The sequence below is a fragment of the Manis javanica genome, chromosome 3 (genome assembly GCF_040802235.1).
Source record: "Manis javanica isolate MJ-LG chromosome 3, MJ_LKY, whole genome shotgun sequence".
Classification (NCBI taxonomy): Eukaryota; Metazoa; Chordata; class Mammalia; order Pholidota; family Manidae; genus Manis; species Manis javanica.
In genome coordinates, this window is record NC_133158.1 from 189000887 (window position 1) to 189018896 (window position 18010).

Consider the following 18010-nt stretch of genomic DNA (forward strand, 5'->3'; position numbering starts at 1 on the left):
TGCTGGAAAGTCTATGTAGTTGCCTATATTTTTTCCAATCCTATTTCTTTACTTACCACCATACCACTGTTTCACTTAAGAGTAAATTTTGGGAAATTTTACAAAAAGTTTTCACTAGCACTGATGAAGAAGTTCTCATTTCTGATAGAATTCCTCTCCTACATCATCAGGAAAAACTCTAAATCTCTGAAAAAAGACTTATAGTCATCTACCAAATTCTTTATTAAATGTGAATAAACAACTTTCATCATTATCTATATTAGGCCATCATTTATTTATAAGGTTTTCCTTCCATGATAGGATGCTATGATGGAGAATACTACGCACATCAGTATAAGCTGAACGTCCACTCTAGTGCATTCCCTAGTCTTATTTTTGTTGCTGATTTTTAAAAAGTGGTACACATTGTCCTATTTATATAGAAAGGTAGAATGTGATGGGCTTTTTAAAAATATCAATAAAAATAATTATGCTATTCATGTCTTCCTTAACATTATTTTTTTTTGTGTTATCATATCTCAATATATTTTTTTAAATCACACAATTCAGTTAGAAAGAGAGAGAAGGATCTCAACAAAGTGTTTAACCAGCATACTAGTCCTTTCAAACAGCTGAAGGAACTGAAGTGACTTCCTTACGTTAATTGCTGCCTGAATATGTATCACTGTGACTCATTTGAAGAATCTCCCTCATTCCAATCAATTTTTGGAGATCTAAAATCCTGCAATTTAAAGATTCTCCCCAAATTTCAATTAAGTGGCATATCATAGACTGATTTACAAAGTTCAAGTGTCAAACATTCAGGTACTTCCCCTTTTAAGCTTTCTTTTTCATTTAATTGAATCCTGTAAATCATTACAATATTATGATCAGGAACTCAAATTCATAATAAAATGTTATGAAATAAATATACCTAAAGTTATAAAATATATAATATACTAATACAAGTAGCTTATGAAAGTGCTTTTATTTCATAACTTTTTTAGGGCAAGAAAGTCTTCTCAGATTCTTACCACAATCATTTCAGAAGGCTCTAAAACAATGCATTCACAGCCACGCCTAAAGCTTCCTGCAGAACGCTTGCCAAAGCTAGAAAGAAAAAGAGATTTAAGAAATATAAATTGTGAATTTAAGCCAACACTCCAGATAAACAGAAATGAAAAACTAAACAACAACAAAAAAACACATGGAGAAAAATAAACTATGTTTACTCATTATTTACACAGAATGACAAGGAACCATTAAAATTCTTAAATTTCAGACATATTATTCTAGAAAATTCCAATAGAATGTTTTCTAATTAATAAGGTAGATAATGATGTATCAGTATGAATGTGTCTTGTGTTAGGCTGTCTTAAACCAGTCTGAGTTAGGTGAAGATTTAGAATATTCTAATAAGGATGGGAACTGAATCAATGGGAAGCCATAAAAACATCCAGAGAAAGTATAAAATGTATATAATTCTCTTCTATAACCTAACTCACTTATGTTAAACATTTCTTTCACCTAAAAAATGTAATTTTTCTAAATTTTCAAATCAACTTATTGTAAATACGTTTAAGGAAAATGTATTCAATGTAAGACTTTTTCCATAGTTACAAAGTGAATTAAATGGATGTGTATATTAAGAGCCCATTCCTCCTCAGAACTCTGCACTAGTGACCTCAGACATAATGCCTTTACTATCTGTGACGACCCCACCTTAACATTAGAGCAGACATATTCTCTCTGGCACAGCTACACAAACTGGAACCATGAAGAGAAAACCCTGGTGAAGCTAGGTAGTCCTGATTTGCTCTACTGAAGCACTACTACTGCAAAATCCTCCCTTCCCTCCAGTCAATATTTTTGGTAACCATTATTAATAACCTATCTTTCAGAAAAAATGTAAGAAGAAATTCTTCCAAAGAACTATTTCATTGAGCACACTTTTTCCCCAAGGTAACTGACATTTTGAGTGACTCCTTTGGAAATTCTTACTCCTTTAATAACCTGTTTTATGTCATGGTGGCGCACAACATTTCACATACTAAAAGGCAAACTATGGTTTTTAAAAAAAATAAAAAGGTCATGTAAAATGAAGAAAACAGTAAAGTCAACATCCTCACTCTACCATTTGTGATCTCTGGCAAACCAACTTGAAGATTCTCATATTCTAGATTTTACTTATTTGCAAGGTTATTAGATTAGTCTGGGCCTAAAGTCCTTTCCTTCTCCAAAATTCTGTTTGTATGAAAATCAAAAACAGAACCATACTTAGCATATATGAAAAATTATTTTTAAAATATTCATATATACATCCACATTCCCATAAACATACATATTAAGAGTGTTTATTAAACAGGAAATTATTGGCAAGAAAAAGATAAACCTATCTTCTTTGTCATGTTACTTCTCATGCAATTAAAATGATCTGAATTTTTAAATATTCTTTTTTTACTTTACATTTAAATAACAAAATATTCAACACACAAAAATTTGTTTTTCATTTCTAAAACTACCTAACCGCAATTTAATTTTTACAGTGAAGCTTATAATACACTACAAATTTTAAGAAATAATTTCAACATCATAATAATATATGTAGCAGTTTTCATACCATCACTGCCCATTTAACCCTTTTATACAACGATGTAAAAATATGTAGTGTGCTTAAGTTTATTACTAAATAAAATAACATTAAAATCTAAAGAATTTGTGACTTGATCCTTTTGTTAAATTATAGAACTAGACAAATTTTATAAACATCAATTGTTGAATGGTTTACCTTTTTAAAAATTCCATGTTGAAAAAAACCCAAATGTTTGTGATACATATGAAGCTCATATTACACTTAATAAAAAATAAAATCTCCTAAAATTGAGTTGCTTGTAAATTTTAGCAACAAAAGGGGTAACATTTATATGCATAAACTATATGGTAGCCACTTATTTTATGCCTAATTATTGCAACAACTCCCTAATTTAGAATTAAGGCTTCAAATCCTCTTATCAACTAGCCATTAGTTCAAAAGAATGTTACATCTAGGAAGATATTCACATTTAGTCGCCCTAACACTTTGGGGATGAAAAGTTTGCATCCCCAAAATGTGCTATAAATATGCTCAAGTCCTACCTGCCATCACAAAGATGTGAACTGTAGGAGAAATAATAGGTTCTCCACCAATTTAATTCTTTACTATGCTGAGTGGAAAAGACAAAGTACAAAGAACACAGGGAGAACAATTTATTTCATTTATCCAAAAACCTACTGTTACAGACATAGCCAAGAACCCAGAAGGAATAAGTGGGCTCCAAAGAGCCAAAGCACAGGTCATGAATGCACATGCTAGGCCTAATGACAAGGCCTCTTGGTTCTATCTCTGTGGTTCCATCACAGAGATAACTTCTTATTCTTAGCTTATAATCTAGAAGCTCTAAGGTAGGAATGAACAGAGAGAAAGAAAAATGTCAGCTAGAAATTCATTAAGTCCAAAAAATACTCTTTTTTGGTACTATTCAGATTTTTCGAAACAATATATATATATATAAATGAAACAATAAATATATAAAATGAAATAATATATAAATTTAAGTAAGTAAATATTATTTACTATGTTTTAAAAAATCGATCATGTTCTATACAGACATATAGGAGATAAGATATACCATAGATGTTAAGATCAATTTTATTAAATATTTTTGATGATTTAGTAGAAAGGTACAGAGAAAAATCTTCAGGTTTGTAAATGACAATAGATACTTAGATAGTAAACCACAAAACAAAGCCAGTAAGAATAAAGTACTAGACTTTTTATGAAGTTTTATGTGATTGCAAGAAAGCAGTAGAGGATCCAACCTGCACAATGAAACAGTCTATGTGAAAAGCAATCAAATGCACCCAGCATTTATTATGATATTAAACAATAAGGAATTCTCATATTTTAAGGTCATAAATGAAAGGCATTAGAACAGTAAGCTGCTAATATAATAATAAACAAAGCACCTCAAAATAGACACACTAGGAAAGAATAAAAAATGCCAATTACTGTACATATCCTTATCAAAAACCACATAAATCTGTAATAGAGCATTGCCCTAGAAAAGTTTCTAAGGGGAAAAAGAGAACAGACAAGTTTCTAACAAAAATACTGAGGCAATATCCAAAGGGTTTTCTCTATGACCAGCGACATAAATTTAAAAAGAGTTCACTCAGCCATTAACAGCAGCTGAAAGCTGGTATAATTTAAGTTTCTAAAGTAATGATATAAAAAAGAATAAGAAATGATACAGATTAAATAAGAATTTGGATAACAAATAATATACCTACAATCCTTCTAGGTTTTAAGAAAAGTCAGAAAAAAGTAAGGATTCTTCCAAAGCCAGCTGACTATATTCTGCAAATGTTCCTTGTGCCTATGTCAGAAATGGACAATTAATCTCATTAAGTGTACTTGTTATTAAGTCTTATAAGAGACTACACAAAGTGATATACAGATTCAATGCAATCCTATCAAAATCCCAACAGTCTTTTTTGCAGAAATGGAAAAGCCAATGTTGAAATCCACATAGAATTGCAAGGGCTCAATTATCCAAAACAATCTTCAAAAAACAAAGTTGGAAGACTCACACTTTTGATTTCAAAACTAAGGCTACAGTAATCAAAACAATGTGGTACTGGCTTAAGAATATAGGCCAATGTGAGAGTCCAGAAATAAATCCATATATCTATGGCTAACTGGACTGTGACAGAAGTGCTACATTCATTCAACAGAGAGCAGCCTCCTCAACAAATCTGCCAGGACAACTGTACTTCCACTGAAAAATGAATGAAATTGGAACACTATATCTCTAATTACATATAAAAATTAACTGAAAATGGATCACTGACCTGAAAAAAATGATCCAAAACCATAAAAATCTTAGGAAAAAAACAAGGATAAATCTTCATGACCTTGAATTTGGCAGTGGATTCTTAGATATGACACCAAAATCACATTCAGCAAAAGGAAAAACAGGTAAAGTGAACTTAATCAAAATAAAAAATTTCTATGCACCAAAGGAACATTATCAAGAAACTGAAAACATAATCTACAAAATAGGAGAAAATATTTGCAAATCATATATCTGAGAATGGTTTACTAGCCAGAATATATAAAGAACTCCTACAGGTCAAAACAAAAAGACAAACAACCCAATTTAAAAATGAGCAAAGGACTTGAATAGACCTATCTCTAAAGAAGACATATGGCCAATGCACACACAAAAAAAACTGCTCAACATTCTTAGTCATTAGAGAAAAGCAAATCAAAACCACAATGAAGTACCATTTCATACCTGATACTAGATTTAAATGAGATACTAGGATGGCTACAATTTTAAAAAAAAGAAAGCAAGTATTAAAGAGACTGTAGAGAACTTGGAACCCTTGTATTTTGCTGGTAGGAATATAAAATGGTGCAGTCACTGTGAAGAACAGTTTGGCAAGTTCTCAAAAGGACAGACACAGAATTTCCATATGACCCAGCAATGCTACTACTAGATAAACCCAAACATACTGAAAACAGGGACTCAAAGAGTTATTTGTACACCGCTGTTCACTGCAGCATTATTCACAATAGCCCAAAGGTGTAAGCATCACATATGTTCATCAACAGATGAATGTACAAATGTAATATATATATAACATGGAGTATTACTCAGCCATAAAAAGGGCTGAAGTTTTGATACATGCTAAACCATGGTTGGGCCTTGAAAGCATTAAGAAGTGCAATAAGCCAATCACAAAATGACAAATACGGTAAGATTCCACTTACATGAAATATGAGGAATACAAAAATTCATAAAGACGAAAAGTAGATTAGGGGTTACCAGGATTGGAGAATGCTTAAATGGTTACGAAATTTCTGTCTGGAACTATGGAATGTAAGTTTTGCAGACAGGTAGTGGTGATGGTTATACAACAGTGTGATTGTACTTAATGTCATTGAATTATACACTTTAAAATGGTTTTCACATGGCACATTTTATTATACACACACACATATTTAACCACAATTTTTTAGAAATTTTATAAGAGAAACTTATCAAGAGGATTTTTGCTTGTTTGTATTAGTGGCGTTAAGCTTGTTGGCAAAAATTTAGGACTGAATAAGAAGTAGGATCTCCACTTTAACCAAGTAACAATCCTTAGAAAGAAAATAATAGTTAAGTCTGCTAGCTGAATTATACCACTGATAAATCTGGAATGGATCTCTTTTCCACATTAATTTAGCTATAAAGTGATGGAAGTTGTGGGTAAAAGGAAAGTTAGGAAGGTAAGAGGAGAAGGTAAACAAATGTTACTGAAATATTTTAAATCAGGTGCTTTGAAAAGTCAATTATACCTACAGTTTTTCTTTTACACAGCATTAATCCCATTTCTATTTATCCCTAGCCATAATTAGAAGGTAGCCTCTCCAAGCCCCATCTCCACACATGTAGAGAGAGGGAGACAGAAAGACTGAGTACACAAATCAAAACCACACACACACAGTTTTGCTTCTCATTTCTCTTCCAAATACTCAATGGACACATAGAATCAATATTAACTCTGTAATCAATACAGAGCTTATAAGAAACTTGTTTAAATAGCTCCGCTTCTTAAATACTTTGTAGTCCATGGAAGATACATACACAAGAAGTCATAACAGGCAGAACAGGGAGCACCATGAAATTACTTTTTTAAATGTCCTATTTGCTTTCTACAATTGCATCTCAAAACCAAAATGGATTTACAGAATTTCATAGCTGAGAAAAAACTTAGAAGATCATACAGTACAGGGTCTCTCTTCTTTAGCTTCATACCTGAGAGTGTACCATAATACAGTGTGCTACATCCAAGGTTCTCAAATATTTGTACTTAGAAAAAGGTCCCCAAGTGATTTTTTTTCCTTTTATTTGGCTGTGTGTCCTTCCCAAGTGATTACAATACGTATGATCTATGTCATTCCACTCTGGCCATGAAAAGTGCCTTTCCAGTTCAACTTCATTTCGCAATGGAGAAACTAAGCCAACCTACCTAAGGGCAGGTTAAATGAGATGCCTGAAATCACAACCAGATACCATGGTGCAAGTCTCTGTTATACTCCATTGATCTTACCCTTTTCTCTTGTTTCCCTCTATAGCCCTTTTTTCACATTCAATGATATAAACTCTCATCTTTGGTAAGCTTGACATTTAATAATAATTTCCAGAGCTCCTCAGGAATACTGATATATCACATCACATTTACCCCTAAAGCACAAACCCATGACAAGTGGAAAACAGAACTTGTTTGAAAGGCAGATTCTCAGAAATTGCCTAGGTTCACTCACTAGTTAGCTAAGCAAAAATGACAAATCAACTTGTGTAATTCAGAATCCAGCAAAGTTACAAATGGCCATCAAGAGCTTAAAAGTAATGCTGGAACAGTCAAATACCTGAATGTCAAATCTATTAAAAGCAAGTCTCTTCAGGCAGCTGCTGCCAGAACTTCAGCTAGTAGAACATCTGCTTCTTTGAGACAGCACGCATAATGCCACATACGAAGAGAAACAAAGACACTTTTAAAGTTTAAACTTCTTAATTTTTAAAGTAACACAGCTTATTTTAACTCTGAGTTAAAAATAATATTGTAAAAAAATTAATCCCTGTTGGATGGCAGCAGAGCACAGAGAATACAGTTAATGATCCTCTAACATCTTACTACATTGATAGGTAGTGATCACGCTAGAAAGGGTGGGATTTAATAATATGGGTAACTGTTGAACCACTGTGTTGTATAATTGAAACCAATATAAGATTGGATATCAATGATACTTAAATGAAAAAAATTTATCCCTGTTGTCTTCTGGTAATTTCAGTCTTTCTATATATACACACATATGTGCATACATGTATAAGACACAAATATTAATACATATAGGTACAATAACTGTCTTTCAACGCGAGAAAGATGTAGGCAGCAGCTCATCAATGAAATATGGCCTGAATATTTAAAAACCTGTTAGCTCCTTTTATACTGATACCAGCCTTTCACAGGAGACCATAAAGTCAGAGAAAATGTGATAGGGAGGGACAGAGAAGCACGGTATATGAGTCTTCTAGTTCTACACAGTATGAAATTTTAATTACTACAGTCTTTTAAATCCTTCTAAATTGTTCTGTATAAATACACTGTAGAGCCTGGCTTTCAACTATTAACCTCAATGTAATTTCAGAATGTCCTTTTGGTGTTGTATTAAATAACCAAAGATAGCAACTAAAAGTGATGCAGGTTCACTTTGGGTCAATCTATTCGTTTTTTGAACTATTAAAAAAACAAAAAGCTATACTTACAAAAAATGATTAATGAAAACCACTTGCAGTGTGACAAACAGATTAGACCAAATGTTCACACTCTGCCAGTATGACTAATTTAGGAATGGTTGCTACCAAAACAGTTTAATAATTCAGATTTTCATTCCTATTGTTTTATACAGAACAAATTAAAAATTGTTCCTAAAGCTGAAATAAACCAAGCTCAATATTTTTACAGGTGCAAAATGGCATGATTTTATAGTCACAAAACATGCAGACAAAAAATTACTAAAGTAATTTGTCTTCTATATAATGTAAAATACAGTAAAATTTTAGTAGCCTGATAAACTTTCTTTCAAGTTCAAGACTCACAACAAGAAACCAGATGTTTGAGAATATATAATCTTACCTAGTTTTCATAACTACCCATGGGTAATGATATACCAGAAAGGATACTCTGGTAAGGCCATCCTGACCTAAGTTTCTGTGACTACATTTTCCCCACCCAAGTTAAGTCAAGAGTACTTTCTCCTGGGGTGAGTTTCCACAAAAGGCAGTTGCTGAACACAGAAGCCTCTTCTATCAGTGTCCCTAAACTTGCCCTTTCTATGGGCCTCCACATTCTTGCTGTACGTCCACACTGCCCAGTGGAATGCAGTTCCTCAGTACTGGAATGTAAACTTATTCAGGTCAGGCTATACCCAGGAAGGGAATACACAGCAGTCAAACTGAGGTTATACTGGTGAGCAATCCTAATTTGCAAAGTGATTAAATATGTAATACTCTTGAGATACCAAGTTTTCATACCTTCATTTCTAGAAAATGGTAAGCAGTTACTAAATTTTATTTTCCTTCTTAAAGATGTAATTTAATGACTGAACTGATGTTCCCAATCAAAATCAATTTTTTTAGAACTTACAAAAATATATTCACATGGCATTGCCTTTAGAAGGCAGAACAGCAATTAACATTAAAAAAAAAATCTAGTAACTGCTGATGCCATCAATTCTGTTCTCAAAAATCAGTACAATATAGAGGAGTAAATTTTAATGGAAGTATAAAAGTGGTTTGAACAACAGAAAAATGCATTTAATCTTTTTAAATATTTTGTCCTTACTCATTAATTTAATGACAAAATATAATCACTATTTAAAATAAAAACATGTATACACCAAGTACACTTAGAAATTGTGTGTGTGTGTGTGTGTGAGTGTAAATTACAAATCCTTTCTAAAGAATGGCCTTGAACAGGCTCATATTTCAGAAGTAACTATTTGGTAAAACTAAACATACACCAAAACGTCTCAAGTTCTTTCAAGGCTCATTTAGAAATATTCTAACCACCACCACCCTGCACAAATTAACAGAGACTGGTTCCTCTGCACAATGAATCTCAACATTTAACTTTCGCTTATGACAGAGCACAAGAAAAAATCACAAGCAGAGGCCTCATAGCTGTTTTCCCCTTTCTGTTCAGTAGCCTGTTGTCTATTTAACTACAGGAGAGGTACTAAACATTTGATATTTACACTACTGACATTTTGATTCCTTTAAAAAAAAAATCTAACCTGCACTGTCTTCAATATCTCTGAAGTACCAGTAACAGCAATAGTGCTGCCACCTCCTATAGGAGCTCTTTTCTCGGCAGCAACGAGCACTCTCCATTTCTCCGTGTGTTTTCTCTCAGTGAGTCCATGCAGCTGTAGCTAGAGCAGAGAGACAACATTCCTTCTGAAGGCTAATTTCCTGCTTCGATGACCCACCCCCTCTTCCTGACTGCAGTTATGTTACGCATGCTGTATGGGCACTGTTTCCACATACCAGCTTCATGACCTCAGCGGCTGCCTGACAGAGGCTCTTTATCAATTCCTATTAATTCATTATCTATTCTCTTTAAATCAAGGGCAAGTAGGGAAATCTGCAGTGTCTGCTCTTCAAGGTCAAATGCTTAGATGTGCTCTGCAATGCAATTTTGTTATTAAAATTTACCCAAGCTATATTACACACATTGCTCTCCACCAAAAGGATGCTGAATTTATATACCTGGGTAGAGGGCCTAGCATAACAACATGGGAGAAGTTGAAAGAGGCTGCTTCTGCTCTTGTGTGTCCCTTCAAGAGAAAAAAGGTGGACCTTACCTCAGCTGTACTGGGCTGAAGAGAGTAAGCAGTTTCTCTCTTGCCTAAACCAGCAAAAGACAGTGATGTGATGATGACTACACTTTGGTAGTGTCTATGTCCTCGTGACTTCACTGCTACAGAACAGCTCAGCTAAACTGATCTGCAGCTATCAGTCTACACAGTGGCACAAATAGGTCTCTGCTGATCACAGTGCTTTGTACACAGATGGCAGCTGATCAATTTGTATAAAAGTTATGGTCCATAAAAGCTTTCCCCTTCAGCATGTAGACACATGCCTTATCCAAAATGCCTTTGTTAAACGTTCACCATTTCACTGTGCAAAGCTCAGTATGCATAGGTTGAAGAAATAAGGAAGCTTAGCTATAATATCTTACTTAAAAATGACCCAATTTTTATGAAATACATTAAAGAGGTAAATAATTACATAATAACCGAACAGATCTATGTAATTTGTTGAGAAAAATGACAGAGTCAAATGAAGGTTTCGGATTGACCCTTAACCAGTAAGAACCTGAACAGATTTCAAGATCTCAAACATCTGATATTCCTTAAAGGGTTTTATGAATGGCACCAGATCCCAGCTACCAGTCTCCCAAAAGTTGGGCATACACCATAGAAAAAGTTTAAATAGTAGGTATGTCTCTGTAAGATGAATAATACAGGTCATTTGAATAATGCTGCATTAATAAATTTCTTGGAAGTTAAATGAACACATTTTTAAGAAAGGAAAAGCATAAACTTGCACATACATGTAATTTCTTACAAAGATTTCAATAAAATGTCAACTTACTTAATTTATCTGAATGAAATATGGACATTTTTCACAAGCCATACTTGTTTTATAGGTAATTATTCCTTCTAATGCTACAAATAAGTAACTTTAGCAATACTATTTAATCTGTTTAAGATCCTCCCCCTAACAGACTGAGGTGGTAAAACCTATTATTATCAAAAAATAAATTAGTTGGGAATAAATTCAATGAAGGGTATGTATAACTGTACACTAAAAACTAAAAAAGCAGCACTTTACTAAAAACTAAAAACAGCACTTGACCTTACAAAGAAATATGATCAGACTTCAATAAATTATGAAATATACCATGTTCATGGTTTGAAAGACACTATATGGCTGAGAGAGTAAACCTTCCCAATTGACCTATGGATTCAGTGCAATTCCAATCAAATCCTACCAATCATTCGACACAGCAAGCTGATTTTAAAATTTATATGGAAGGGCAAAGACAAAAAAGAGCTAAATATTTTATTAAAGAACAAAGTTGAAAATATATATATATGTCATTTCAAAAGTTACTATAAAGCTACACAAATGAAGTCAATGTTAGTATAAGAACTGATGTGTAGACCAGTTTGTGCCCATTTCTATCAATGGATAAAAAAATACCATTTTCTAAAATACAAATAGTCCTGGAATAACTGAGTATCTGTGTGGAAAAACAAACCTCAATACTTACCCTCATACATAAAAATTATATCAAAATGGATCTCAGAACTAAATGGAAGAGTTAAAACTGTTAAATTGCTAGAAAACAAAAAATAAGAAAACCTTTATAAAATCAGGTTAAGATATCTTAAAACAGGACACCCGTCTAGCCTACCTATCCTATCTGCAAAGCTTTTCAGGTGATACAATGCCCATGCTATCTCTTCATACCTCCTGTAGTCCCCTAATCTGTGGCATATTAAAGCATGTACCACAACATACCTAAAATCAAATATTCATCTCAACTCTGATATCCACCCGCACCTCATCACCTCCATATTTGGTTATAGCTGTCAAAGGCACGACATTGCCAGACATGCAAGTTCAAAACACTGGAGTGAACTTTCACTCCATCTTCTCCCTTGTGTATAACTTCAGTAACTAAATCCCATCAATTAGTCCTTCTAAATTACCCTCACATGTGACCCATCAACTTCGATTTCCATGAAGTTCAGTTTGTTTTGGCACACCAAGACTAGTGAGATAAAGTTCCTCTCTCTGGTCTCAGCTTTACCAATCTTCCAGAATCCCTGTTCTACTGATCTTAAAACCTCAATGGTTATACACTGGTTCCATAATCATTAACACAGCCTCTCAGTTCAATTCAAATCTAACTGACACCAGCTTGTAAATTTTGAAAACGAGAGTGTAAGATCCAATCCAGATTGCAGTGAATGAAAAAAATCTCTAGGGCCTGTGCATCAGTATGTTACCCATTCTAAGCCTGGTGAATCTAATAATTAGCCCAGTTTGGAAACTTTTGCCTTGGTCAATTACCTTTCATAATTTTGTACCATGTTATCTTCTAACCATCTCTAATGCCAAACAGAAGGACACTAGTCCAGTGTCTTTTCCACTTACACAAGCATATTATTAGAAAAATTAAAATTCATACTTCTTAGTCCTGGGTTGTTATCAGGCAGTTCTTCTGTTTTATATTTGAAGGACTCTAAATACTTTATACTCCATCATAGGTAATCATTGAAAAACATCTCTGCTTTAGCCACAATGATGCTTCTATAAATAAAATTAACTACATTTAAAGGTTTTTTTAAAGTTCACTTAATATATATCAATTATACCTCAAAATAAAGTTCACTTAAATGGGATAATGATCATAACACCTGGAAGACCCTATTCACAGGTAACCCTTCATTCTGGGTTTCAAAAATTATGTCAGTTAAAATTCAAGATCCGATGACAAAGTAGTAAACTGAAATGGTCATCAAATTCTGAACAAATATTTTAATTATTTTAGACTATATATATTATTAAACCTCTGATATAAATATCCTGAAATACATGATTTAGGTTGATGAAATGGAATACTCTAAAATTTATAGTTTTCCTATTTGCAAAGCTAAATGAAATATGAATACTTAGTAACAGTTTTCTGAATTTGCCTTAATGAAGCAATAATAATAAAAATAAAACATAGGGAAGTGAGATTTTGACCACTGCCCTAATTTTTAAATTATCTGAAAATGCCTAAGTAAGAAATAGCAGTTATCTGAATGAAAATGATACACTAAGCAGTTTACAGCTATAAAAAGCTATAAAACATAAACCACAAATAACAGATAAAGTAAAAATTATCCTGAAAGATCTGATTCAAAAAAATATTTAGATAAAGGCATAACTAAGAAAATACAGTTATTTAATGTTTATGTAGATCTATAACACATGAACATTCAAAAGCAGGAATTATATCTAATTACAAAAAATACATAACCCTTGTTTTACCATAAATGTGTGGCAAAAGTTAGATAGCTTTTAAACCCACATTTTATTTATTTGAATTCTAAAATAAAGAATGCAGTGATATACTAAGCTATCACTTCACCGTATTTAACTGTTTCTTCAGGGAGTACTTTTAAAGAATTTTCAGTACATCTAAAAACTAAAGTAGGGTAGATAATATAAAATGAAGTCATTTTCTTTAATCTTCAAGTATATAATTTTGTTGTCGTTAAAATATACATTTATAATTTAATTCACAGTAAAGTAAAATAGATGGTTCCTGAATTACGATGAACTGGAAATTATTTTAATAAAGACATTCCAACCTCACCAAGTATAATTTGCTTCATGTATCAATCTCTTAACAATATCCTTAGTTGCTATTTTGTTAGTGTTCCCAATATTGAAAGTATACATCTTTAAACAAAAACAAATTTAGCTGATTAAAATTTAGCTTAAAATTTATATTTTAAGACACTATGAACTCATACCGGAGCAACAGTAATTAATATATGCTTCCAAATCAACTCTCCCCCAAAAGTAACGGTGGCACAAACAAGGGCTGTGAGTTCCTTGACACTTAGCAGCAGATAAATAATTTCAACATTTTAGCAGAGAAAAACAATACTGTATTTCATTGACACGTCAGATCTTAAAACCTTCAAGAAATACATTATTTACTTTTGCAAGAGAAATCCGACCATCACTGTAAAAAAAGGACTTCTAGGGTGAACGCAAACACTCATTTATACCAAGAATCATAAGTGACAAATTCCCTGACTTAAGACTTCAAGCAACCTGTGATATATCAACTTTACACAAAAAAACATTAGAGGTCTTCTCTTTAAGGCTACTTACTTTGTGAAGACAATACTCATGTCAGTATTCTAAGGAATATGTAAGCTACATTTATATGTACAATACATCTGCAAAGCTGTAGTTATAGCAACCAAATTCCCAACTTGATCCAGCAATTGAACTCCCTCTCTAGAGAACACTTTTGCTCTGTGCATCAGGTACCACAGTGGAGTATGACCTAAAAGGGGCAAGGGTGGTCTACATGTTAAAAATCATGCCAGCATTCCAGAATGAGGACATTTTGTACTGAAGCAGAAATACCCAAAAAGAGAAAGTTTCAGCAAACCCCATTAAATCTTTTATGTACTTTACTCTGTTCCCGTAACTTAGAGATCTACCCCATATTTCAAATTCATACAGGATATATTTACATCAAGTGCAACTAAACTCTCCCCTTCTATAACATCAACTCTAGTGAAACCAAGCTCACATTTACTCATAATTGTATCTGCTTTATTTGGCACTCTTTCCCAGCATTTCTTCAAAATCCTTAAAACGTTTCTTTTTCTTCTATGTATGTGTCATGGGACTACCTACATTCTGAGTCAACTTTAGGCAGGACAAGGAGGAATTACAGATGATGTAAGACCTGAGGGAATATTGGTAAGCCGATAAAGAGGGGAACCTAATGCTGAGGAAAAGGATGATCTAGCAAAGAAAGATAGTTAACACACTAAGAGAACATGAAAGAAAACTGAAGAGCAAGTGTAACAGAGACTGCTGGTTGCCTACTCCAAAATTTACTCTCCTCTTCCTCCTTAGAAGGATATTTTTGTATTATTATTTTTAGCAGGCACGTTGCATCTCAGAATAAAAGACTACATGTGTCAGGCTCCTGGGTGGCCCAAGTGGTCATTTGACTATATCTAGACAATGATATAAAAAGAAGCTTTGTTCCAAGAAATCTTATTTGGATGGAAGTTAACTTTTTTACCCTTCTGCCTTTTCTCCTGCTTCTAGCTTCCACTTCACACATGACAGCTGGGGGGTTTGGCACCTTTTCTCACTTGGAGCCACCAAACCACCCTAGACCATCAACCTCCAAGGTTCTTTCACATGAGAGAAAAAGTAGCCCCTGCTATGTTTTATGAAACCAACTAATTGTAATTATTATAAAATTGTAATTGTATAAAAATTCTAAGGACTTACTAGAATAATAAAACAAATTGTAGAAACAGTGAGCAAAATAATATCCAGTGAGACACTGGTTGCCTTTCCCCTCTCATGTATCCCTGCACAGTGACTGGCATAGAGTTCCCCAAGACTCTTCCCGCCACAGGCTGCAGTCTCATTCTTTTCCATGACTCTTCTTCTCCTTTATATTAATCTGTCTTTTCAATAAATCATAGATTATTGAAAAGTTATTTCTAGAAGGGAATATGGTAGCATAATACTGTTAAACACTTTTACAGGTCATTTTTTTTTAAAGGGCAAGTTAAAAATATAATCCTTAATTTAAACAGTATGACTCGACAAATATTTATGAAATGCCTTCTATGTGCTAAACACTGGAAAAGTAAAGATGAATAACAGAGCCTATGCCCTTGAAAAACCTTACAGTTAGTATGGATATGGGATGATTAATCCAGGTAAGAATAAAAAGATAGGATTTTCAGAGAATAAAACACGTGGTTTTCACAGGTAGATAGAGTGGTAGCAGTAAAAGTGGCAACAATGAGGTGGATGTCCCAAACTGAGAAATGCTGGTGCAGGTACGCTCAGACCACAGTGATCAATTTGGGTGTCTGGAGAGAGTGTAAGGAATATGTAAGCTGGAGACATTTTGAGCTGCCCTGTACATCTACTAAGGAGTCTGGATTTTATCTGTTTGGCAGATGGAAGTAATTTAAGCTCATTATGCAAAGGATCAACAAGAAAAATTTTGTGCTTTTAAGCAAGGGTATGGTGGTGACACTATGGAAGAAGTACTAAAGGCATATGGGGAGCTACTTTCATACAGCACGTGACATCTGAACAAAGGCACTGGCAGTGGTAACAGACAGTTGATCTGATAGATACTGTCATTTCTAACTCTTGTTATTTGCTTAAAAAAAATATCAACTGTTGGGGAGAAAAAGAGGTCAAACTGAGACTCTCAGATTCTAGAGTAGTTGGACAAGCTGTTTATTAAAACCATTAGAGATAAAAAAGCAGACAGTCAAGCAGATTTGTAGATGTTTACTGCATTCCAGACAGAGTATCTAGAGTTCATGGGACCTAGATGGGTGCCCCAGCCTTCCAGGTATGCCCTTAGCAACTGACTGCACCTTCTCCTCTGTTGTACGCACTGGCAAAGCCAAGACCCCAGCAGCATCCAGCCACCCACCCTCTCTCCATGCCTGCCCTGAGCAGTTGAAAGTTGCTAGGAAAACAAACAAAAAACCATGAATTTATGACCACAAACACCAAATGAGCACTCAACACTCCCTTTGTTTCACAGCTTCTCTCTCTAGACAAAACTACTAAATACCCACCATTGAAATCCCAAATCTACCCAGTGACCTACTGCTTTTATTGTAAGCCTAAAAAAAGGGTGACACTCTTTCCAAAACTAACACTAGCCCCCTTATTGGTTTTATCTACTTTTGTAATTAACCTCCACACTTTCCTATATCATCTATTTACCTCTCTCTACTGGATCATTTCTATCAACATACAAACACACTTGGCATCTTCTGATTTTAAAGAAACAGGTCCCTCTTGTCTTCACAACTCCCAGCCAGTACTCCATTTCGCTGCTGCCCTTCACAATGAGAGATGAAATTTTTCTTTCATAAATTCCTATCTTCCCATTATCTCCTTGGCCAGCTCCACCACTTCACTGAGACTGGTTCACTCAGGTCACCTATGACTCCATGTTGCTAAACCCAAAGGTCATGTCCCTATTCTCACCTTAATGACTCTCCTTACAACACTGGACGAACTGACCCTCTTCCTTCTCAAAACACTTTTTATCTCTTGATTTGATGCCATGAGCAGGATCTCTGTGTGCTTCATCATCACCATATTCTAAGCAGGCACATTAAGAGGTACTTAATATTTGTAAGATGAGTAAGATAGGATATGCGCAGAAAGAAATGCAGGTGAGTGATTTAGAACAGAGGTCGGGACACAAAGGCTCATTAATGAAGTTGAGGACACTCTTAAAAAGATGTAACCAATAGCCTAGAGAAATGTTTGATTTTAGAAATCAGTTCTAGCCATTTTACTCATCACTTTTGATGATCCTTCTGGTAAACAATTCTAAGATAAGTAGTTGGGGGACACTATCCCCTTGTAATGATTAGGTTTAACAGATTACTATTTTAAAAGAGCAACACATTTACTGTTCATTCTTGATGACTATCTGTTTAACTTAATAATGACTTAACCTATGAAGTAGAATGGTACTCTCAATACAGGTATGTCAGTTTTATTAAACTGCTTCTGGATCAGGTGCAGGGGAAATAACTGTGTAAGACTGAGGAGAAAAC

The 18010-nt window shown here is 33.9% G+C and overlaps 1 protein-coding gene across 7 annotated transcripts in view; it reads right to left on the minus strand.

Moving 5' to 3' along the window:
• RAPGEF2 (Rap guanine nucleotide exchange factor 2) overlaps positions 1-18010 on the minus strand; it is a 251112-nt gene that overhangs the window by 120753 nt on the left and 112349 nt on the right. For 6 of the 7 annotated variants that reach the window (XM_036992930.2, XM_036992931.2, XM_036992929.2 and 3 more), the window contains exon 5: positions 1014-1089. In XM_036992930.2, coding sequence (XP_036848825.1) covers positions 1014-1089 — 76 coding nt within the window. Of the gene's footprint in view, positions 1-1013; positions 1090-9865; positions 10304-18010 lie in introns of those variants that run through there. The other variant, XM_017652431.3, reaches the window with a different exon arrangement.